The 21,849-nt window shown below is 48.4% G+C and overlaps 8 protein-coding genes across 8 annotated transcripts; 1 reads left to right on the top strand and 7 right to left on the bottom strand.

Moving 5' to 3' along the window:
• Window positions 1–28: 28 nt before the first annotated feature.
• On the bottom strand, window positions 29–863 carry F5J12DRAFT_820836 (uncharacterized protein). The gene is made up of 3 exons (XM_051745278.1): window positions 724–863; window positions 540–614; window positions 29–479 (listed from the first exon to the last, which is right to left on the bottom strand). The coding sequence occupies exons 2-3, from the start codon at window positions 569–571 to the stop codon at window positions 260–262; spliced, it is 252 nt and encodes an 83-aa protein (XP_051601990.1). The 5' UTR covers window positions 572–614; window positions 724–863; the 3' UTR covers window positions 29–259.
• A 3,696-nt stretch (window positions 864–4,559) lies between these two features.
• F5J12DRAFT_740372 (uncharacterized protein) lies at window positions 4,560–6,455 on the bottom strand. The gene is made up of 10 exons (XM_051742016.1): window positions 6,189–6,455; window positions 5,941–6,117; window positions 5,718–5,884; window positions 5,643–5,660; window positions 5,418–5,590; window positions 5,273–5,355; window positions 5,019–5,216; window positions 4,824–4,962; window positions 4,694–4,778; window positions 4,560–4,619 (listed from the first exon to the last, which is right to left on the bottom strand). Exons 1-10 carry the CDS (start codon window positions 6,304–6,306, stop codon window positions 4,566–4,568), a joined length of 1,212 nt encoding a protein of 403 aa, XP_051601989.1. The 5' UTR covers window positions 6,307–6,455; the 3' UTR covers window positions 4,560–4,565.
• A 110-nt stretch (window positions 6,456–6,565) lies between these two features.
• Window positions 6,566–7,840, top strand: F5J12DRAFT_552242 (uncharacterized protein). Its single transcript, XM_051740032.1, has 4 exons — window positions 6,566–6,756; window positions 6,809–7,147; window positions 7,184–7,205; window positions 7,268–7,840. Exons 2-4 carry the CDS (start codon window positions 7,009–7,011, stop codon window positions 7,716–7,718), a joined length of 612 nt encoding a protein of 203 aa, XP_051601988.1. The 5' UTR covers window positions 6,566–6,756; window positions 6,809–7,008; the 3' UTR covers window positions 7,719–7,840.
• A 456-nt stretch (window positions 7,841–8,296) lies between these two features.
• F5J12DRAFT_891110 (uncharacterized protein) lies at window positions 8,297–8,978 on the bottom strand (the record flags this gene model as incomplete). Its single annotated transcript, XM_051747454.1, has 4 exons — window positions 8,297–8,443; window positions 8,493–8,724; window positions 8,776–8,863; window positions 8,930–8,978. The coding sequence occupies 4 exons, from the start codon at window positions 8,976–8,978 to the stop codon at window positions 8,297–8,299; spliced, it is 516 nt and encodes a 171-aa protein (XP_051601987.1).
• Window positions 8,979–9,934: 956 nt separating this feature from the next.
• Window positions 9,935–10,257, bottom strand: F5J12DRAFT_683938 (uncharacterized protein; the record flags this gene model as incomplete). The annotated part of the gene is made up of 2 exons (XM_051740283.1): window positions 9,935–10,093; window positions 10,162–10,257. Coding segments are annotated over 2 exons (255 nt in total), but the record flags the coding sequence as incomplete, so codon positions are not given.
• Window positions 10,258–11,244: 987 nt separating this feature from the next.
• F5J12DRAFT_552366 (uncharacterized protein) lies at window positions 11,245–13,267 on the bottom strand. The gene is made up of 9 exons (XM_051740033.1): window positions 12,903–13,267; window positions 12,721–12,843; window positions 12,562–12,663; window positions 12,419–12,511; window positions 12,280–12,363; window positions 12,128–12,220; window positions 11,983–12,069; window positions 11,342–11,929; window positions 11,245–11,288 (listed from the first exon to the last, which is right to left on the bottom strand). Exons 1-8 carry the CDS (start codon window positions 13,005–13,007, stop codon window positions 11,558–11,560), a joined length of 1,059 nt encoding a protein of 352 aa, XP_051601985.1. The 5' UTR covers window positions 13,008–13,267; the 3' UTR covers window positions 11,245–11,288; window positions 11,342–11,557.
• A 2,362-nt stretch (window positions 13,268–15,629) lies between these two features.
• On the bottom strand, window positions 15,630–16,104 carry F5J12DRAFT_891107 (uncharacterized protein; the record flags this gene model as incomplete). Its single annotated transcript, XM_051747453.1, has 2 exons — window positions 15,630–15,798; window positions 15,911–16,104. The coding sequence occupies 2 exons, from the start codon at window positions 16,102–16,104 to the stop codon at window positions 15,630–15,632; spliced, it is 363 nt and encodes a 120-aa protein (XP_051601984.1).
• Window positions 16,105–16,695: 591 nt separating this feature from the next.
• On the bottom strand, window positions 16,696–21,806 carry F5J12DRAFT_781654 (uncharacterized protein; the record flags this gene model as incomplete). The annotated part of the gene is made up of 18 exons (XM_051742579.1): window positions 16,696–16,745; window positions 16,933–17,026; window positions 17,096–17,809; window positions 17,862–18,858; window positions 18,968–19,373; window positions 19,414–19,670; window positions 19,726–19,836; window positions 19,906–19,930; window positions 19,993–20,111; window positions 20,455–20,579; window positions 20,648–20,722; window positions 20,777–20,854; window positions 20,908–20,970; window positions 21,025–21,219; window positions 21,276–21,368; window positions 21,426–21,517; window positions 21,586–21,668; window positions 21,724–21,806. 18 exons carry the CDS (start codon window positions 21,804–21,806, stop codon window positions 16,696–16,698), a joined length of 3,660 nt encoding a protein of 1,219 aa, XP_051601983.1.
• Window positions 21,807–21,849: the final 43 nt, after the last annotated feature.

The raw sequence follows: 21,849 nt of genomic DNA, 5'->3' as shown, positions 1-21,849 counted from the left end.
AAATTTATTACAACTAAGTGTACTCTAACTGCTTATTAAGCAAAGTGGTCACATGCCCAAATCCACCAAGGACTGGGACTGTTTCACTCCAACATACTTGAGCCATCAGACTATATATCATAAGGGACCAGACCATGAGGCATCTGTATGTATGGAATATGCCATTGGTTGAACAATGACTACACATGTCAACAGTGAGACAAGAGACAGTAACACTACTGGTGGAAGTAAAGAGCCATCAGAGCAAAGAGAAGATGGCTCAAAAAAAGAAGAAACAGTCCAACAATTCAACATATGGTAGAAATGAATGGAAATAGGGGGTAACAACACATGCTGTCACAAGAGGACACATCAAGATGAATAGCCACAAAAGAGGGTGAGTCAGAGTCCAGAAATGGAAACATACAGGGGTGCTGTGATGGAAGACTAAGGTGAAAATCAGACACAAAAGCTGTGCACCATGTAACACAGTGCAAGAGCTAAATCAACATACCAATTGAGGAAACAACGAATGGAATTCTGCAACAATATGAACTCACAATACATGGCCCCTATCAAGTAGTTGATACATTAAACTCTGTCATTTTTTTTCCACTATTTTGGCAGCTGCTTTGCTGAAAAAACTAATTGAGCATGTCTAACTTACAAAGAAATGATAGCTTCACATCTGATTTGCCTTGGCAATATCCACAAGTATAGGGCACAAAACTTCTACATTCTCACCATGTGCTTGAAGAGCTGCTGCAATGTCATCAACAACTCTTTTTTGGATACCTGACTTCTGATACTCCTTGACAGCCAATGACAAGTATTGTTTGAGGTCATCTTGATTTCCCTCATTGGCTTGCAACAAGAAGTACAAATACTCAACCACCAAAATTGATCCTGTAATGATAAGTATATGTATGTGTATGTCTTTGAATGGGAAAATATGAGTCACCAATGCCATGCTCCACAATATATCTCATTGAAGGTGGCAAGGCTGTTGACAACATGGGCATTGACACAGAAGCTGATTCAAGTGATACATGAGGCTATCAAGTATTTGAAACTTTGTCAGAGTAAATAGCTAACAGACAGATCATGGAACCTACCACCTGGGATATATATCATGACCATCATGGCTTGCAATGTGGATGAGAAACAATAGATACAAACCAACTAAAATGTCATTAGTAACCATTGGCCATTAAGATTGAATGAAGGACTCATACATGCTGTAAGAGGTAATTAGAAGCAGCAGTAGCCCAAAGTTAGAGCAACTGACATACTGATGGTTGTATGGAGAAGGATAAAGTTGAAGCCAGAATCCACAAGGGGCTACTTACATCCTGAAGGCAGATCATTGGCATGCTTGGCATGCTTACATGAAATGAACTTACAAACTATACAAGGTTATAAAATAAACATCAATCACACACAGGAAAACAAACCTTCTATCAAACCAAACCCAGGACATAGTGGCAACTATGGTCAGGACATATCCATCACTGCCTATCTTGATTTCACTCACATCCTATACACCCATATCCACAAGGATGGGAGGAAAAATGATGAGCATGCACCCAGACCTACTTGCCATGATTCCACTTACTTCCTACCAACCCATAATGTGATGTCCACAGTGGTGGGAGAAACTACAGTCACCAGTCATCCACCACCAATGACCATGATGCAACTCACAAACTATGATTGACCCATATCCAGAAGAGTGGGAGCAAAGATAGTTAGCATACATCCACTACCACATGCCATGACTCCACTCACTCGCTATCAACCCAAGTCCACAAGTGTCAGAACAAACACAGTCATCATACATCCACCACCTCCTGCTATAATTGCTGCACTTACCACCTGTTAACCCAAGTCCACAAGGGTGGAAGCAAACATCATGAGCATGAATCTACCACCACCTATCAGCCATTACTGCACTCACACACTATCAGCACAAGTCCATGAGAATGTGGTCAGCATACATCCTCCTCCACCTGTTGCAACTCCACTTACTGGGTATCAAGCCATGTCCACAAGGGTGGGGGCAAACATAGTCAGCATGCATCTATTACATACCACCATGGCCACACTCACATCCTATCAATACATGAGCACAAGGGTGGGAGAAATATGATGAGCATGCATCCACCACATCCTGCCTGACTCCACTCACCTTCTATCAACCCATGTCCACAAGAGTATGAAAAAAATGGTCATCATTCATCCACTGCTTCCTACCATAAGTCCACTCACTGGCTATTTACCCAAGTTTACAAGGGTGTGAAAAAACATGGTCATCATGCATCCACCAGCTGTCATGACTCCACTCACTTCCTGGAAAGCCATGTCCACAAGAGTGGGAGTAAACACAATGAGCAAGCATCCACCACCACCTGTGACAACCCCACTCACTTCCTGGCAACCCATATGCACAAGGGTTGTAGTAAATATGGTCAGCATGCATCCCACCACCACTTGCAATGACTCCTCTCACAAACTATCAACCCAAGTCCACAAGTGTGGGAATAACCATGGTCAGCATACATCCATCACCAACTGCCATGACTCCTCACTTTCTATCAACCCATGGCCACAGGGGTTGGAGTAAATATGGTCAGCAATGCAACCTTGGCCAACTGTCTCCCATAACTCCACTTACAAACTATCAACCCAAGTCCACAATTGTGGGAACAAACATGGTCATCATGCATTCACCAATAGCTGACATGACTCCACTCACTTCCTATCAACCCATATCCACAAGCATGGGAGTAAACATGTTCATCATGCATCCTTCATCACCTTCCATGACACCACTCACTTCCTATCCACCCATGTTTACAAGGACAAGAATAAACATGGTCAGCATGCATCCACCACCTCCTGCTATGATTGCACTAACCAGCTATACCCATGTCCACACAGGTTGGTGTAAATATGGTCAGCACAAATCCACCACCAGCTGCCATGACTTCACTCACAAACTATCAACCCAAGTCCACAAGGGTTGAAGCAATCATGGTCAGCATGCATCCACTACCTACCATGATTCTGCTCACATCCTACCAATCCATGCCACCAAAGTGCAAGAAAACATGGTCATCATCTATCTACTACCACACTGCAAGGTCACTCACTTCCTATCAACCCATGTCCACAAGCATGGGGTTAAACATGGTCAGCATGTACCCATACCTGCCATGGCCCCACTCACAAACTATCAAGCAGTGTTCAAAAGGGTGGGAGCAAACATGGTCATCATTCATCCACCACAGCCTGCCATAATGTCACTTGCTTCCTATTAACCCATGTCCACAAGGGTGAGAGAAGACATGGTCAGCATCCACCACCTCTTGCCAGGACTCTGCTCACTTTCTGTCACCCCATGGTGGGACCAAACATAGTCAGCATGAATCCAGTACCACCTGCCAGGACACCACTCACAAACTATTCCCCCCATGTCAAACAGGTGGGAAAAAACATGGTTAGCATGCATCTTCCTCCACCTGCCATAACTCCACTTACCATCTATTAGCCCATGTCCACATGGGTCAGAGCAAACAGGTCAACATGAATCCACCTGCCATGACTCCACTCACTCCCTATCAGCCAATGTCAAGAAGAGGAGGAAGAATACATGGTCATCATACATCCTCCACTGCCTGCCATGACTCCACTCACATACTATTCACCAGGTTCACAAGTGTTGGAGTACACATGATCAGCATGCATCTTCCTCCACCTGGCACAACTCCACTCACTTGCTGTCACCCCATGTCCAAAAGGGGTGATAGCAAACATGGTTAGCATATTCACCACCTCCTATCATCACTCCACTTACAAACTGTCATCCATGTTCACATGGGTAGGACCAAACACCATCAACATGTATCCACCACCTGCCATGATTCCACTTACATACTGATAACCCACATGTATGTGCAAGGGTGGGAGCAAACATGGTCAGCATGAATTCACTATCTACCATTGCTCCACTCACTGCCTATCAATTGATGTTCACAAGGGGTAAGAGTAAACATGGCCATCAAACATCCACCACCTCCTGTCATGACTCCACTCACTTGCTATCAACCCATGTCCATATGGATAGGATTGAACATGGTCAGCCTGTATCCACCACCTACCATGACCACTCTCACCTGCTATTAACCCATGTCCACAAGGGTGGGAGCCAACATAGTCAGCATGAATCCAGTACCACCTACCATCATAGCACTCACTTGCTATCATCCCCAAGTCCACAAGGGTGGGTGCAAATATGTCAGCATGCATCCACCACCACCCACAATGACTGCACTCACTTGCTATCAACCCAGATCCACAAGGGCAGGAGCAAATATGGTCAGCATGCATCCTCTACCACCTTCTACTACCCACTCACTAACTATCAACCCATGTTTACCAGGGTGGGACCAAACATAGTCAGCACTTATCCATCACCATTTGCCATGACCCCACTCACTTTCTATCAACCCATGGTACACAAGGGTGGGAGGACACATGGTCATCATACACCTGCCACCTACTGCTGTGATTCCACTTACTCGCTATCAGAAAACACAGTTAGCATACATCCACCACCCCACCATGCCTTTGCTCACTTGCTATTATCCCCCAGAAGACAGAAATTGGCAAGTCAGTGTATGCTCATCACCTCCATTCATGAAATCCTTCATACATATGGAAACCATATTGCCAGAGCAGCTGCTAGTCTTGTTGGCTCCCAATGGTATAATCTCTGCTCTATGCATCCCTTCAATGCCCTTCATGTTGTCAGTACATGTCAGAGTTTCAGCTGTAGAACTTACTTCATTACAGCAAATTCAATGCACAGTTCTAAGTTGGACTGCTGTGTTGATATAAGAAGTATTTGCAGGTTTTCCTCATTGAGGGCTTCTGCTGTACACTTCAGTAGGGCAGTACAATCTGCATGTTCTTGTTGCATCCCTGAAGTGACCTCTGATTAAGTCTGCTATACATCAAGGCAATGACAAAGCACTTCCCTGTCAATGGCAAGATGGCACAGGGTGGAAACTGGAAATCATACAACCACCCCCTAACCTTAGTAATATTCTCTTTCAACTTCCTTCCTTCTATCTCAGCAATCCATGCCTTATCCATCCCTAATCCACACTCCTCAAGCTCCTTAATAGCCTCAAGCTCCAATGTGTCTGCCTTTGTTAACAACACAATCACAGGCACTATGAAAACATCAATTCCACACAGGCAAGCATAACAAGACATAGTGTAGACATACCACCACCTGTGTCACATCCATCAAAAAACCTCCTTTCAGCAGTTGTGACCATCCTGTGGTTGTCAGTCAATGGGATGCAAAACCTGACCAATCACTTCATGAGGAACATATCACTCTATTCAGGTGTCAGCTATGAAACTCTTACCAGATAGCATGTACCCGCTCCTCTAGCTTGGGAGTCTTGGCACGATCCATTACGAATTCCTTCATTTTCTCGAACTGTGCCTCGCTTCCAGCTTCGAAACCACAGGAGTCATGAAACACAAAACCAGGGTTACTCTCGAACACCAGCTCATACTCGATGTTGTGGTATCCACGCTGAATGCCATCAATACCATCTTCTATACAATCTAGCGATGGAAGATCTCACCCCCTCTGAACCTTCAACCTAGACATGGTCAACTATACTGATAAGGTACAGGGAACTACAGCACGTTCCACATACCTTCCTTCCTTCACCATCGAAAACTTCCGGCTGATCTTTTGTGTTACAGAGCCTCTGCAAGATAGTTGTTTTACCTGCATTTGCTCTGCCCATCAAGAGGACACGGAAACGATTAATGCGCTTTACATGGCTTCTAGCTTCAGTGGGATCCATGCGATAAGTAAAGGCTGTCACCAGTTAACGATATCAGACTTCACCCCACTATCGCACATAAAATACTTGCCCTTGGGTGTCCCTGCAGTTGATGGAGGGACAGCATCATCCGCACTGCCCTGGGGAGAATGTGCACGGGAAGTAACATCCGTTAGGGCAGGAAATCCCACAGTGGCTACAGGAGAATTCGGATAGGTAGTTCTGGTAGGCGCAGGAACAGCCACGGTTGGTGCAAGAGCATGACCACCTGCATTGGCGGGGCAGAACATGGGCAAGTTAACGCCGACCAGTAAATATTCTCCTAGCTAGTAGGCGCACCTGTTTGAGTGTCGCCAGTGGAAACGATACCCGTTTGTGGAGTAACCACGCCGCTGTTCAGAGATCGATGAGGGCGCTGCAGTAGGCGCCGCAATATGCCGCAACACCCAGGAGCCATGAATAATGCAGTAATGAAAATCCAACTGAAAAGGAAGCTTTCAAACGTCCTGCGAGGTAGTGGGCGTCGTATGACTGAAGAGAATAATGAGTAGACGATTGGGAAGGGTTGGTAGAGCTGTAGACTCCGCAAACACGCGATCAACGCACCTGCTAGGTGTGTTCAGCGGGCACTGCCACAGTGTCAGCAGTGCTGAGTCAGTGACAGGTGAGTATCCCGAACTGAATCGAGTTCATTGCATAGCTATAGCTTGTTCATTGTTCGGTGCGCCTATGACTGTCCCCCCATCGCCGTGCTGGCACATCCTATGCTATCCCATCCTCCTGCGGATATACCAGACGGGAAACACCATGTACGAATGCAAGATTCAGAGTAGCAGAGTTCGCTCTCGATGAAATACAAGAGATCGATGGCATTGCATTTTATCAAAGAGATTATGCACTGGGAAAAGTACGTCCGTCATAAATCGTGATTTCAGTGTACGAGACGCATTTGTCTCCAGTTTTGATCAAGAACATAGAATGCAGGAAGGAGAGAGACGGGACAGAGGGGAAGATCTGGTCCCTCTTCATCCCAGAGCGGCATCACACGTCTGCCCTATCACGTTACGTCGGACAGAGAAGCCGTGGACTCCCTTTCTCAAGACGCTGTGTATCGCGATGACTGGTCGTTGACGCTGAGTCGCAGGTCACCCAGGGCGGAATGGGTGGGGCGATGCCTACGACGACAGCGTCAAAAGACAATATAGGCGGCACTCAGTTCCGAAGACCACAGCAGCCACCAGTTAGTCGGAGAGAACGGTTGTTTTCCATCGGATTTGGTCTACCCCGTGTTGCGTTGGATCTGTAAGAAAGAACCAACGCCGCCGTGAACTCACGTAGTTCAAGCATCCATCAGGGGTATTGGTGCAATACTTATCATCGGTGGTGATATGACACGAGTGTAACGGGCATCTTCGCAGGGAACAAGTGGCGTACCTTTCTTCTCCACAGGGGGAGCTATGCAACTTCGAATCATACGGTGATTTTAACCCTGTGGATGGTATTTCTAAGAACTCAAGCCTGGGCATGAATGTAGCGGCCACCACGCGATCAGGGCAGTCAGGTACTCCACCTCCGTCGTCCATCCTAGCCACCCGTTCGACTCCTGCTCAGGCTACTCTTTATTCTGCGCAGTCGCGTTCTCGATCTCGTGGTCACTCACATTCTCTATCTACTTCACACCCACCTACATCTTTGCGAAACCCGCGAGACCCATTTCAACACACATGCTCTTGTTGGGCTGATTATCTGGGCTCCGGTAAGCCAGGATGTTTTCTCGTTGCGGAGTCGATTAGCAGGCGTACAGCTGCGTCTCCATCGCTGGGGCCACAACACGGAGTCAAGGGGATGAGGAATATGAGTGCATCGTGAAAGAGCGTGGTGACATTCTGTCTCCGCGGCTGATTATATATGCATATGCATCCTCGTCGCCAGGGGATGCAATATTCCAAGGCACCGTCAGGTTGTCTTGGCATCCGGAGTGATTATTAGATCACGCAGACTGCAATCTTTCTCCTACGAGACATGTAATTGCGGTCTTGGACAGGGTTCCATAGAGTTGGTTGTACCTGGTCGTTACTTGAGTGGAGGCTCAATTGTCCGAAAGTTGTCAAATCATGTGGTCGTTGCCTTGAACACCCAAAAAAAATAACAAAAATAACAGCGGGTTGCTACGACGGTTACCAGACCTTTACCACCTCGCTCCGTAACGTAGTCCGCAGGACCTACTACAATATCCCTTCGTACGTACAAAGCACCAACGTCCGATGTTGTCGCACAGTACATACCAATAAACCGAAGGAATAACTTCAACGGAAGAAGAAAGGGTATAAGACGAGAATAAAAAGTTGAATAAAAAGAAGTAACAACCGGCTCCAATATAACCCGGGCAACAAGAGGAGCCGGAAAAAAATGCCGTACGAAGTTAGAGGGTGAGGGCCTTAGCGCACTTAATCGCACCATGGGAGATCGTCATCGTCACCACCGTCGCCTGAAGGGTTGGCAGGAACCGCTGTTGGAGGAGGTTGAACAACAGATGGAACGGGAGAACCACCTGGAGCAGGGGGAACCTCGACCGTACAGGCGGTACACAACACCTGTTTCAAGAATCTAACACCCGAAAATACCGCGAAAAAAGCAACGTACCTCTCCAACGTAAATATTGGAACAGTCCTCGTTGATCTGGGGGTTGTTCATGTATAAAATGGTGGTATTGACGCCGTAAGCAGAGGAGATATCATCGCAGGTGTCCCCGAGTTGCACCACGTAGGTGGTCTGACAGTCTTCGCCGGCAAAGCCCAGGCAAATCGACTCTCCGGGAGTGAGATTGTCACACTGGGGGTCGACGTTCCCGTAGTTTACAACAGCAACCTGGTACCTGGGATCGTCGTGAGACAACAACTATGTGAAGTGGATGGGGATGGCATACGTGGAAGCGTTGTTGGCGGCAGAGATACTGTCGCACGTGTCGCCCTCTTGAACGGTGTAAGTGCGACTGCAGCTTTGTGCGGCGGCGACTACAAGTTAGGGCGTCGATGGGTCAACAGGACTGAGAATGTATGGGACAGATAACGGACACGTACTCTGAGCAGCAAGAAGGACAGCAAAAGAAACGACAGATTTGAAGAACATGACTGTGAGTTGGAAAGAGTGCGTTGTTTCGAACGAGCGAGAAGGAGACGGGGCGGGGGAAGAAGACAAGTTGAACTGCCAGCTGAGACACTCCATCGGATTTATATAAGCCGACACCTATTTTGGCGCGTGGAAATATCCGAGAAGCACTAATGATCAGTTGCCAGCGCCCGTCACTACGTGGTCTTACATCTTGTCAACGTCCTACCAGACAGTGAGGCGGACTCGCGAAGCCCCAGGACTCAGAGAAGCTTCTGTTTCTCGTTCTGGAAGTGGAAAAAGGTAAATCTCTTGAGGAACACCGTGAACTCCTGTCAAACCTTGGGAGGTAAGTAACAAGCTTTCAGGCGTTCCAATTATTGTTGGTTGACAGCTGGGGACCACTGGCAAGTTCAACATTCAACAGGTACAGCCTGTGGCATATCTTTGATGTAAGTCAATTCCTCGTGGAAGATCACCGGTTTTGGCGTCCTCGTGTTGCCATAAGTCACGAAGTCTTCGCAGATCTCACTTAGGGTATCATGAAGTATAACTTTATTGTAAGGGACGCAACGACCATATTCTACACGTGTCTTCCCGCAACTTCCCACTCAAACTCAACTGGTCCAAAGGTGTAAACGACCTACCACGACGGCTAGGTGCATGTGCGTGGTTATGGAGTATCATACTTCATCATTACGTTCCAGTTCTCTGCGACGTTCAAGTTCCCCACCTCTGCTCTTACTGCGATCCGTTACTTCCAGTCCAAAACCCTCGGAATGATCCAACACATTCACATCAATGATGAAATTGACTACGCATCACAATGAGGTCCCCCTATACACGCTAAGTTGACCTTTACCCAGGCGTACCATGCCTGTCCACTGGTTTAGCTTGCGTGTCCGGAGGAAGCTTAGAACTCGCCCACTTTGGTTATCTATGATGATTGCAAAGTTGGCTGAAAACATCTGACCGCCACGTTCGAAGTTCTTCATGGACTCGGCCCCGACAGTCTTGCGGTACTCCTCGCTCGTGAAGACCTCCATGAGGGTTTCGGAAGTAGTCATCCCATCGAATGACGCGACGATGAAACCAGAATCGACAAGAGCGTTGGAGACGACCTCATGAGCATGAGCCTGCGTGGACGTGCCGAAGCCACCAGTTCGGCGTCGATCGATGATACCCATATCGAACACGTTCCTACTTGCTCATACTTGAGGATCTTGATGATCTCAGGCGGGTTAAACAGCTTCGGGCGCTCGCTGAGCCAGAAGTCCTCAACGTCCTCTTTGGAAACACCTTGAGGCTGCCGGTGATGAGGACGTGGTCCGTGCGGAGAGACATTGTGGGTACGAAGGTCGCAAGAAGACTATCAGAGTATATGCAAGTATACGATGCAGAAGGGACGATAGTCCTCCACTCACGAAACTCAAGTAAAGAGTATGAACAGTGCTTTGAGGCCTTCTGGAGAACAGCGGGAGAACATGCTGGGGTACATATGCTCCCTCGGATACCTGTGCGGTGTACTAGGCACGGGGAGGGGTATCGTCAAGATTGTTGTCATCAATGGCGACAGTTATTTATCGTTGTTGGACAACCCACGGCGAGGTTTGCACAGGATCACTGGGTGAACGACCAAGCGGGCACCGTCGTTGTACATGTTCAGCTGTCTCATATAGACGGCGGATGGACAGGGGGGGACAGACGGAGTTGACTGCACTAGAGTTGAAGGGATTAAGCCATCAAGCTGTAAACCTCGGGTTCTTCATCGTAGGTAGTGTGGGCTGATTCCTGAAGCTCTCAACTATGACATCGTGCTCAGCACTCACATCTGTTAATTTGACGGAACGATCAAAACCTGTGTATATCGTGTATATCACATCAAAGCAAAGCAAGCATAGCGAGGAATATCCAGATAACTGTGTGACGCTCTTTATATCTCTACAAAGAGCTTGATATATGTATGGTATATGCATGATGGGGTATGGTTGTTATAGATAGCATAGTTTATGACAGGGAACGGAATGCAGGAGCCGGTGAAGTCGGCGATGGAACGAAGTTGGAAATATCACATATAGTTGTGCGGATCACTGCAGCGAATGGCACGCGGTCCTCGTGCGTAGTCGCACGATATTGAAGCCGGTTACGCCTAGTTGTCACCTTTGTCGAACTCGACGGGATCGCAACGCTGTTGCGCGCAATCAGCAGAGGAGTACAAGAGAAAAATAAGACAGACTTGCGTTTGAAATAGCACACATAACAGCATCCGCCATGTTCTCCGTCATTTGTTTGTCCACTTCTGTTGTCCGCCGTAAATGTTGCGGTGTCCGACTACAAACGTGTAAAAAATCTACGAAAAGCAAACCGAATGCAGAGCCGCCTACCCGATATAGTGATGTGTCGATGCTATTCCGACTATCTCTGTGTCTAATCGAATGCCGGCTCCCGTCTCCCATAGACGTTACGTGGCGGCCCTAAGAAGACCTTAGAGAACTACAAACAGTAAGTAGAGTGCAGAGCAACTTACCCGGCCCATATTGCTTGGCTGCCTTTCGCGTCTGTCTTCTTTAATAGGTGCAACTACCAGCGGCTATATACGACTATCCTCCAGCCGTATGATGTTGAGGACTCACATTTTTGAATTTCGCAGCTTGCATGATCTCCGGCGAAACCCGTTTTTGCTCTTGGGTACCCCGAGGAGATTTTCGTCTCCGAAAAAGTTTTGATAACTTTGAAAATAGACCAGTCTTGCGGGGTTCAAGGTTTGTGCCCGGAAATACTGGTAAAGGGCCTTTAATGTCAAGCTTCCGAACGGAAGATTCTGATACGGAAGCTGATGCCACAGAAGGGGGATCTGTGCAGGCGTGAATCACACATGTATTCAGTTCTGACTCTCCGCTTTCCATATGGAAAGTATGACTCTGCGGAACAGTGTCTTCTCGTCCCCGCACTACGTCTTCTGACCGGAAAACCTGCCCATGGATGGTTACAAGCGGTAATTTAACATGGAGTGAATGACACATACTTCTAATTCCGACTCGTTGCTTGCTATCTGGGGGATGTACGCTTTAGCGTCTTCTCGCTCGTCCCCTGCCTCGCCCTTCTGGAAAACCTACGAAACCGCGGAAGGTTATGAAGTATGGCCTAATTATGGCACAAATCACGCGCACTTGCGATCCAAACACATTTTCTTCTGTTTGGGGGGGATAACAGTCCGGAGCAGGTTCTTCTCTCTCTGCCCCTACCTTGATGGGAGACGAAACCTGACGTATCATACAAGGTCAGAACGGGAGGACGATCGTGTCAGAATCATCCGTATTACCGATATCAATTCGTCTCCTTCCGCATGGGGAGAATTCTGATGCTCAGCGTCTTCTTGCTCGGTCTCTCCTTCATGCCGGAAAGACTGTGTCGTCAAGACGGTTATAAAGGGTGGGTCGCAATGGTATAAATCGACCCACATCTGATTCTTGCCCGTTCCTTTCTGCATGAACAGAATCCCTGTGCGAGTCAGCGTCCTCTCGTTCCTCTCCGATCTCTCCCTGTCGGAAAATCTGTGGCATAGTGAAAGGATCATAAAAGAGAGGATTATTGTGGTACGAACTGCACGTATATACGATCCCGAGTCGCTTCTCTCTATTTGCAGGTTATCGCTCTGCTCACCAGGGTCTTTTCGGCTCGTCTCCGCTTCATCTGGGGGCGAAACCTGTGATGCCATTCAAGGTCAGAATGGGAAGATTATCGTGGCGTGGATCATGCGTACCACCGATGCTGATTCGCGTCTGTCTGGATGGACGGTATCACTGTGTGAGTCAGCGTCTTCTCGCTCCTTTGTTGACTCTCCACTCTGGACGACTGCTCCCCCTACCTCGCTCTGCCGGAGAACCTGCGAAACCACGGAAGGTTATAAAGGTGAGGCCTAATTATAGCACGAATCACGCGTACTTGTGATCCCAACACGTTTTCTTCTGTTGAGAGGGAATAGCTCTCTGGATTAGGTTGTTCTTGCTCTGTTCCTATCTCGCCTGAAGATAAAACCTGTCGTGTCATACAAGATCACAATGGGAGGAATATCGTGGTTGGCAGGATTATCCGTATTACTAATTCCAACTGGTCTCCTTCTGTATGGAGAGAATCATTCTGAGGATCAGGCCGCCTCTCCATCTTGCGGGAAAGCCCGCGTCGTCAAGACGGTTATAATGGGAGAGCTAGGATGGTGCAAATCAACTCACATCTAATTCTTGCTTGTTTCTCTCTGTATAGACAGAATATTTGTGTGGGTCAGCGTCCTCTCTCACCTCTCCTACCTCTCCCTGTCGGGACATTTGGAACCAGGAATATTCTGGGGAAAGCACAACCTACTGAGAGGACATGAAGTATGGAGAGTTAGCCAATTACATCATTTGTGGAAACACGCTAGAACCACAGTAATCCAGAGTAATCCCATACATACTACTGCATTCTGGTTACTTGATTTTTAAATAACCTCCCATAGACCTCTCGAGTGCCCATGCTTCCTCATAATGTATACTACCCCATGGCCTATCCTGAAAGGGTACAGACAGGGTACCTAGATTTTTCCGACATAGGAATAGCACATGTAACAGATGACACACATGGCCGGTGCAACGTAGTTCCAGCCATTTTGATCTTTAGTATCCTTATCGCCTTCAGAATCTGCATGCGGCAACAGCCAGGTGTCAACCAAACGTATCCCTAACTGTCTGGTTACGAGACCAGGTACAGCATGCTGGCAGTTGGCACAGCAGTGCTGGCGACTATATCGTCGTGTAAATCGAAGGAAATAACACATGTAACAAATGACACACTTCACTGTTACACCACCAAAAATTTCAGCCACTGGCCCATCCTAGGAAGAAGGCACTATCCAGATATCAGTAGGTTGCTAATTAGTCATGCTCATATGTGCTCACTACGAGTCAGAAAACACCGAGAGGAGAGAGTTAATGTGTTGTCAAGATCCAGGGCTGAAACTCTCAGGATTGCACGTACAGGTCTCTCAGCACCGGGTAAAACATAGGGCCTGCTGTATTATCCACTAAGCCAGAGGAAATGGTACACGAAATGAAAATGACGCACTGATTTATAGGTCCAAAATAACGCGGCAGCGGTAAGTTGCCTTGGAAGGAATTCATTATTGTTTATCTACGGCCGGGTAACAGCTTGTTAGGGATGTTCGATGATCACCTCATGGAAACTCACAAGTGAACGAGAGGGGCAAGGCAAGGAAGTGTTTGTGTGAACGAGGCATGCACCGCCAGACTAGTTACATATATAATGACCCTCGTAGCACAGCAAACACAGCAAGTCTTATCATAGTAGTCTGGATACAGTTCAGCAGGTATACGTAGGTACCTGCCTGTCTACGAAGCATGTCAAACTGTCAACACTAGTGCAGGGGGGCAGAATTGTTTTCGGTCAATATGTGCCAGTACGATAGCACAACGGCATCTGGCGAAATGTCACAAGGTGGCAGAATTACTTTTATGGTTTTCCTGTTCACCATGTCTAGAACCATTGTAACTGAGTGATGCGTGATACTAGAGACCCTTCGATGATATCAGTGAGCCAATGTCCCAAGCTGCGGTGCCTTCTGATTGGTTTTCTTGAGTGCAGTAATCTATAATGTTGCAAGGGACGCAAGCATATTCTACACGTGTCTTCCCGCAACTTCCCGCTCAAGCTCAACTGGTCCAAAGGTTTAATAGCGCAAGGCGAAGCTAACTGTGCGCACCTGCTCGGGGTAGAACGGCGAGTCTATCTCCACACGAATATCTTCCCTCTTTTGACCTCCGCATTAGAAGCTGTCCATCGTGGGGTGGTTGTTGACAGAAGGCCAACTAAGATCAATCGGCGTCGGCCACAAGCATGGATGTTGGTGGGTGCTGTTCACGTTGGACGTCATGCAGATCCTGAGTGAATAGCGCTGATTATCATGGTCCAAATATTGGCTCTCCTATTGCTGATCTGAGTATGCTTGGTTATGGCATGGAATTGTTATGGTAAGGTCCGTTGAGTCATTTAATTTAGGTTGCAGACGTACAGGGGGACGATGCAGGGTCCAAGTCGAAAGAGTCGAGCCTTCAAGTTGGAAACGGCAATTCGTCATTGCACGCAGACAGTGAGCTGATTCTGAACAGTGAGATCATGCATAAGTTAGACGTTACATTTACCAGTGTTTTCCGTAAATCGCGCGGCACGAGCAGAAGCCTTGGGAACGATCGATTGACAAAAACCTTGTCGTCATCCCATCGCAGCAAAGCGACCATAGCTATAAGTAACCACGAACGAAGGGCCGGAGGCTCTTTCTTTGTGAAGAGCTTAGCCCAGTCCTCGCAGGCAGTCATGGTACTCTGAAATCAGTTGCACTTAGCTATCACTGTATCGGGTTTGGCTGCCTCGCAACGCTGTTGCAAGCAGTCGGCGGAGAAGCACAACAGAAATAGTAGAATTCGCGTGTGAAAAGCATACAACAGTATCCATCGTGTTCACCGTCCCTTGTCCGTCCATCTCTGGTACGAGTGGTAGATGTTATGGTGTCAGGCTGTAGAGACATTAGGAATGTACTGAAAAGCAAGCGTGGGAAGTGTGTTCGCATTTCATTCAGAGTCTTTAGAGGCAAGCCGTCAAAACCTGTCGCAATATACAGTATCATACTGCCCTCGCAAACCTATCCTTGATCTGTTTCACGATATCACGAAGTTGTGCCTCTCCAGCGGCTTCCATGACGTCAAGGTTCCAACGGTTAGCAGGTGCAGTATCACTGACTCCTAAGATGGGAGCAGGGACAATCTCCGCACGGCTGCCCTGCGTATCGAGGCTGTAGAAACATAATGTCGTTCCCAGAACGCTGATAGCGTAGAGAGTATCCTAGGGGGCAGGCGGCTGCAAACACATGTTTAGATGACGGACGACATCTGAGTACAGATTACCTACCAGCAGTGTCGGTCATGCGACTTCTGATCTGCTCATCTGCCTTCTCACGTTCTGATGGGATATCGAGGTAGCTTGGATGCCTCAACTCCAAGATTAAAACCGGTTTGTTCTTCAGAAGAATCTGGAACACGAAGACAATGGGGTGTTGAGACCCCTTCGGCTGACAGGAACCCGACTGTGAAAGGTCCATCTGGGGGAAAGAGGAAGTTGAGAAGCTTGTTATAGGGGCCAAAATAGTCCCCTTCGTTTGTATGCGGTGCGAAGGATGTTAAACAGGTAGGCAATTTGTTCCGGCCACATGGTGGTTGGATGGCAGACGTTTGCAGGTGCAGCGGGAGAAAGGTGGCAGTGCCAAAGTTCCAATGTGAGTGCAGAGTTCGGGCTCTGGGCAGAAATGAAGGTGCGACCACGAAAACAGACAGTGCGGTCACAGCTGACTCAGTGCCCCGTCACAGTGAGGCTGACCCGAAATGGTAGAACGGGGGAGCGCTGCCAGCGACCTAAACAGCCATGGCGCAGGCCTACGGACATGCAGACACCCTGTGAGCAATCGTGCACCTCCCCCCCCCCTCGCTGCACTTGTTGCTTCCTAATATGTAAGTATTACTAAACTGAACCATTACGTGACCTGTGAAGTCGACGAAGGCTTCACAACCTAAAGCGGCCAATCACACGTTGAGTCTGTTACACATGGCAGCAACTTTTGCAATAATACTTTCATGCGGAATCATTAATCAGCTTCCATGCGACAGAATGGACTGCCAGAGACCCACGACAATCTTCAATTGACCATGCACTTCTCTGTGTCGTTAAAGGGGAAACCGGACCTCCCTGGAGCAGTTGAGTAGGCATCATGTGACAATAAGTATAGGCCCCACGAAACCAAGCCAGAGGAAAGCCAACGGAAAGTCAAGGGATATCAAACTATCCTACCGGTCGTGATGTGGAATGGTGCAACACTAAATGTGACCATGGACATGTGGCCTCATGCAATGGTAGGGGAAGACTTCCCACCCACTTTTAACAGAAAGTCGCGCTGTCCCAGAAGTCCAGTAGCCGGTACGGAAAAGTGGGATAGGGATCGAGTCGATGGAGGGTCGAAACAGTTGTAACTTGCGACACGCAAGCAGGTAATGGTCTTGATATCATAATGCCATGACTGTCTACACAATTTCAAATACCTTTGCTTCGCTTTGCAGAATGCTGGCTGAGTCTATGGGCTGAGCGGTAATTAGGGTGGACGAAGCGATCCTTTTGTACTCGTATTGAAGTAATTGGGTCAACAAAAGAGCGTTAAAGGGCCTTCCCAGTGTGGAAAACAGCTGCTCTTTGGATGTGGTGTACAGCTCGGCGGGTGAACCAAGCAACTTCGGATGCCAAGGACGAACGAGCTGCAGAGCACCTGACAATATTGTCGCATTTTCTAGCTCGCTTGGCAGTGTGATCTCGAATGGCCTCAGACCGGAGGCCTGTATTTCATACGTGTAGCTCGGGGCATGTGGATCTGCCGTTTTCAGCTGAATCGCAGTAACACGATGAGCTATACATGGCAGTATAAGGCGGTGGTTGAGAAATCGTGGAAGGGGCAGCTCAGTGAGCGAGCGATGCAGCTTTTGCAGTGCTGTGGAGGATGGCATGGGCTGCTGACCCATCATCAACATATGCTCTTCCGCACTAGCTTGACATGGAGAAAATGGTAGCGTTTGATACGAGGTGATGTCGGCAGGGAAACAGCTATGATAGGGTGATGCGTATCCGACCCAATCCAGAATTGAGATATCCCCAGATTGTGATATGATTTCTGCTAGGAGACGGCCGAGGGCATTTTCAGCAGATTCGCCATACAGGATGGGTAGGCGGAGATTAAAGATTCCGGAAGAGTGCATAGGCGATGTCTTCAGGCCGCGTAGTACGACACAACGATGCCCATCGGAGTCTCGAGCGTACATCTTCCATACCCGGAGAAAAGTTGGTGAGGAACCGGGCCTCTATTCCGGTTGCTCTTTCCAGCTCTTCCAATACAGAGACTTCTGTTTTATGATTCGAAGACTTGAGGTTCTTGTAAAGGGACCAGTCTTGAGTGTAGAAAAGTATATTCTGGGAAGCCAGTAGTTCTTGAAGAGTCCACCCACGTGCGAACCATATGCTACTCTCGAGCGAACCAGTGTTGGGAACGTCAGAAAGATAAACGATGGTCAGGGCGGACCGTCGATACCATGCGAACATTGATCCTATTGCTTCTTGGAACTCGACACTACTGTCTTTGTCTACACAGCATGTGTCGCTCCATGCCCATAAGTAATCCCGCTCCAAAGCAACACGACAGAAGGCTTGGAGCTTTCCAAGGCCCCCGTTTGTCGGTATGCCATCTATCGGGTGGTCTTCGATGTCACGCAATAATGGCTCGCTTTCACCCCAGTGGTGAGAAAGCATGATGTACTGGAAGTATTTTGGAATATTAGCACGAATGATTTCCATTCGCAAATCCGGGTCGCACGTTGTGCAACAAGACAGCAACTGATCATACAGTTCACTGCTCATAAAATGCGACATCTGTGCCTCCCGGTCGCACAGAACACCAGTACTTGTATGTAGCAGCCTAGTTGGCATGGTTTTGAGGGTCTCAGAGATGATATTGTGAATGGCATGCTTGACCGTAGCATGTCCTGCAAGTATGAGAGTTGCATCATGGTCAGGATGCCCCAGTGGACAGAGCTCCAGTGCTGCATGTCCGAACGCAACAGCTTCTTCCAAGTCGGCAACTACTCGCTGGTTATCGTATTTCTTCAGAAGGCAGCGAGAAAAATTGTGGAGTGACGAAGACCGATCGGGATGTCCAGAGGGACATAGCTCCAATACTGCACGGTGCAGCTCAATGACCTCCTCCAAGTCGCACATTTCAGCTTGTTTCAGGAACCTCTTGCAGAGGTCACAAGCGAGACTTCTGAGAGATATGTGATGATCAGGATGCCCTGGGGGACGGAGCTCTAGAGCTAAACGTCCGAGTGCGACTAGCTTCCTCCAAGTCGGCAGCTACTCCCAGATTGTCGTACCTATTCGAAAGAGACAGGGCAAGATTATAGAGCGATGAAGACCGGTCAGGATGCTTGATGGGGCGTAGTTCCAATGCTGCACGGTGCAGCTCAATAGCCTCCTCCAGGTCACACATCGCAGCATGTGTCTGAAACCTCTTCATGAGGCTGCAAGCAAGATTACTAAGAGATGCACCGCGATCGGGATGCCCTGGGGGACGGAGCTCTAACGTTGCCTGTCTAAGTGTAACAGATTCTTCCAAGTGGGCAACTACTCCTCCATTGTCATATTTATTCGAAAGACAGAAGGCAAGATTGTGGAGCGATGAAGACCGGTCAGGATCTCCAGGGGGGGCATAGAACCAATGCTGCACGGAATACCTCAATCGCTTCATCCAAGTCAGGTACTGTGGCTTGTTTCTGGAACCTGCTCATGAGGCAACAAGCAAGATTGTTAAGAGATACACTGCGATCAGGATGCCCTGGTGGGCGGAGCTCTAGCACTGCACGATCGAGTGTGATGGCTTCCTCCAAGTCGGCGACTATTTCCTCTTTCTGGAATCTGTCGTAGAGAGCCGTCACCAGGTTGGAGAGGGCGGCACCGCGGCCATTATGTCCTGGAGGACAGCGTTCCAACGTTGCCTCGCTTGCGGGAAATGACGACTGTCGGATCCATTGAATGCCGTTGTGCTGAGAGGATATACAGGATAAGAAATGGTTCTGCCTTTGGGGCAGGTTCAGTAACGAGCCGCAATCAGACAGGTATAATAGAACCACACCTTGCCCTTGGCAACGAGAAAGCAATGGGGTCAAGCAACCTTGTATGCCAAAATGCAGCGCGATGATGGTTCTGTCGGAACTTCACCGATTGATGCGGGGGTGAGGGTTGACTGGAGAGAAGAGAGAAAATTTGCTGCTTGAGTAGGTCACGTAGATTGAAGAACTTGGGGGCAACTTACCAGTGGCCCAACGGTTGATCGTCGTCTATAAGTGAGAGTGGCCGTTGAACGCAGAGCACAGGATTGCCGCCCATAGCTCAGCCTCACCCTGCTTGGCCAACACGTTTCTGGCATCCGTATTGAAAGCTCCACAGTGAACATGCCGGGTTATATATACTCGTTCCGATAGGTATCCTGCGTGTTGGGCATCCCAGGGAGGGGTAATACTTGGTAATACGCCCAGCCTCGTCGTTATCATCAATGTCAACATTACCGGCGACGAGCCTTGTACAGGATCACTGGGCGAACAACCAACATCACTGCACTTGTTGGGTTGCATCGTTAGATCACGGGTGATGCGAGGTCTTGGGGGGTTGAAGTTGAGGGAGCCATCCTGAGAGGGCTTTCACAAATCAAGAAAGTATATGCAACTACAAGTAGAGAAAAGCATCCAGATCGCTGCAAGGCATTCTTTCTCTACAGAAAAGCGTCGATATGGATACATGACGGGGTATGGTTGTATGTAGATAGCATGATTTACAACCGGAATGGGTGTTGGAGTATGCGCACCAATAGTCTGCGAGCTGCGAAACCGCGACGCGGTGCATAGGCCGCCCACAGTCGCAGTCGCACCCCTCTGAGATCGTCTCGTAATGCCTAGTTGCCACTGCATCGAGCTTGACTCGATCGCAACGCTGTTGCATGCAATTAGCAAAGAAGCGCAGCAGAAAAAGTAGGACGACTCGCGTTTGAAACGGCACACATAACAGCCTGATTCGTGTTCACCATCACTTGTCTGTCCAACTCTGGAGTCAGCCGTGGATGTTACGGTGTCGGACTATAGACACGTTAGAGGTCCGCGAAAAAGCAAACGGAATGAAGAGCCACTTACTCGATGCAATGATGTGTCAACGCTACTCTGACGGCCTCTGTGTTGACTGGAGTGCTCGCTTTCATTAGTCGTGCGGCGCTATGAAGACATTAGAGAACTACGAACAGCGAGGAAAATTTTCAACAAGCTACCCGATCTGTCTCGCTTCGCTGCCGCGCCCACCGATCTGCTTTCCAAGGTAAAACAATCAGGAGCTATACGTATCATCTCAAGATGTGGGCAGTACTAAGGCTATATTGAAGACACACCTCCTTGCATCGCGCAGCGTATACAGTTTCTCGTGAAGTCCGTGTCTTCTCTTGGGTACAATGAGACGATTCTCGCCTCCACCACGAAAGCTTTGATAGTTTTGATATCAAGCTGGCCTTTTGTGGTTTGAGGCGTGTGACGGGAGGTAAAGGGTTGGCTTCAAAATCCCAAAAGGCAGGCCCTGGCCTGAAGACCTGTGATGCACCAAAGGTTACAAATAGGAGTCCGTAGTGGTGTGAGTCACGCATACATGGGGTTCTGGTTCTCTACTTTCTGGGTAGAAAAAATCAACCTGCTGGTCAGCGTCTTCTCGCCCTGTCTCTTCCTCGTCTGGCGGCAAATTCTGTGATGCCATCTAATGTCACGATGAGAGGACTATCGTGACGTGGATCATGCGTACCACTGATTCCGACTCGTTTCTTTCCGTATGGGAAAAATCACTGTGTCCTTCGGCGTCTTCTTGCTCCTCCCTGGCTCTCGTTGCCAGATAACCTGGTATCATTGAAGATTAAAAAGAGAAGACTGTCGTGACCTGAATCATGCATACTCCTGATTCTGACACTTTTCTGCCAATATCGAGAAAATCGCCGTGTGCTTCTCGCTTCCTCTCTGCCTCTTCCGTTTGGCTTGTGGCTGCATGCTGCTGGAGAGTGGACATCCAAAACGCGAAGGACAGAATATCAAAAACTAATACTTACACGCGAAGCCCGGAGATGCCGTAAGTGACATTCCCTGATGTGTCGAATAAAATTATGTCGACCGATTTCCACTCCACAGTCATGCCATTCACAGCGAAGGATGGCAGATCGGGACATGTTCTTGAT

This window comes from Pisolithus orientalis, assembly GCF_024613125.1.
Source record: "Pisolithus orientalis strain OTSU chromosome Unknown F5J12scaffold_8, whole genome shotgun sequence".
Classification (NCBI taxonomy): domain Eukaryota; kingdom Fungi; phylum Basidiomycota; class Agaricomycetes; order Boletales; family Pisolithaceae; genus Pisolithus; species Pisolithus orientalis.
Note: the sequence above shows the minus strand (reverse complement) of the source record. Positions and strands in the feature narration are given on the sequence as shown.

Coding starts and splice junctions, on each gene's coding strand:
- F5J12DRAFT_552366 (XM_051740033.1), bottom strand. CDS start 13,007: ATGACACGACAGGTTTTATCTTCAGGCGAGATAGGAACAGAGCAAGAA. Junction 12,221..12,279: donor AAGGAGACGAATTGATATCG/GTAATACGGATG, acceptor ATGATACGTCAG/GTTTCGTCTCCCATCAAGGT. Junction 11,930..11,982: donor GCAACGAGTCGGAATTAGAA/GTATGTGTCATT, acceptor ATCCATGGGCAG/GTTTTCCGGTCAGAAGACGT.
- F5J12DRAFT_552242 (XM_051740032.1), top strand. CDS start 7,009: ATGGGTGGGGCGATGCCTACGACGACAGCGTCAAAAGACAATATAGGC. Junction 7,148..7,183: donor TCTACCCCGTGTTGCGTTGG/ATCTGTAAGAAA, acceptor CCGTGAACTCAC/GTAGTTCAAGCATCCATCAG. Junction 7,206..7,267: donor AGTTCAAGCATCCATCAGGG/GTATTGGTGCAA, acceptor GCATCTTCGCAG/GGAACAAGTGGCGTACCTTT.
- F5J12DRAFT_820836 (XM_051745278.1), bottom strand. CDS start 571: ATGTATCAACTACTTGATAGGGGCCATGTATT. Junction 480..539: donor CTTGATAGGGGCCATGTATT/GTGAGTTCATAT, acceptor ATGTTGATTTAG/CTCTTGCACTGTGTTACATG.
- F5J12DRAFT_740372 (XM_051742016.1), bottom strand. CDS start 6,306: ATGGCTCCTGGGTGTTGCGGCATATTGCGGCGCCTACTGCAGCGCCCT. Junction 5,356..5,417: donor GAGCGGGTACATGCTATCTG/GTAAGAGTTTCA, acceptor GTGATTGGTCAG/GTTTTGCATCCCATTGACTG. Junction 4,963..5,018: donor TGCCATCTTGCCATTGACAG/GGAAGTGCTTTG, acceptor AGGTCACTTCAG/GGATGCAACAAGAACATGCA.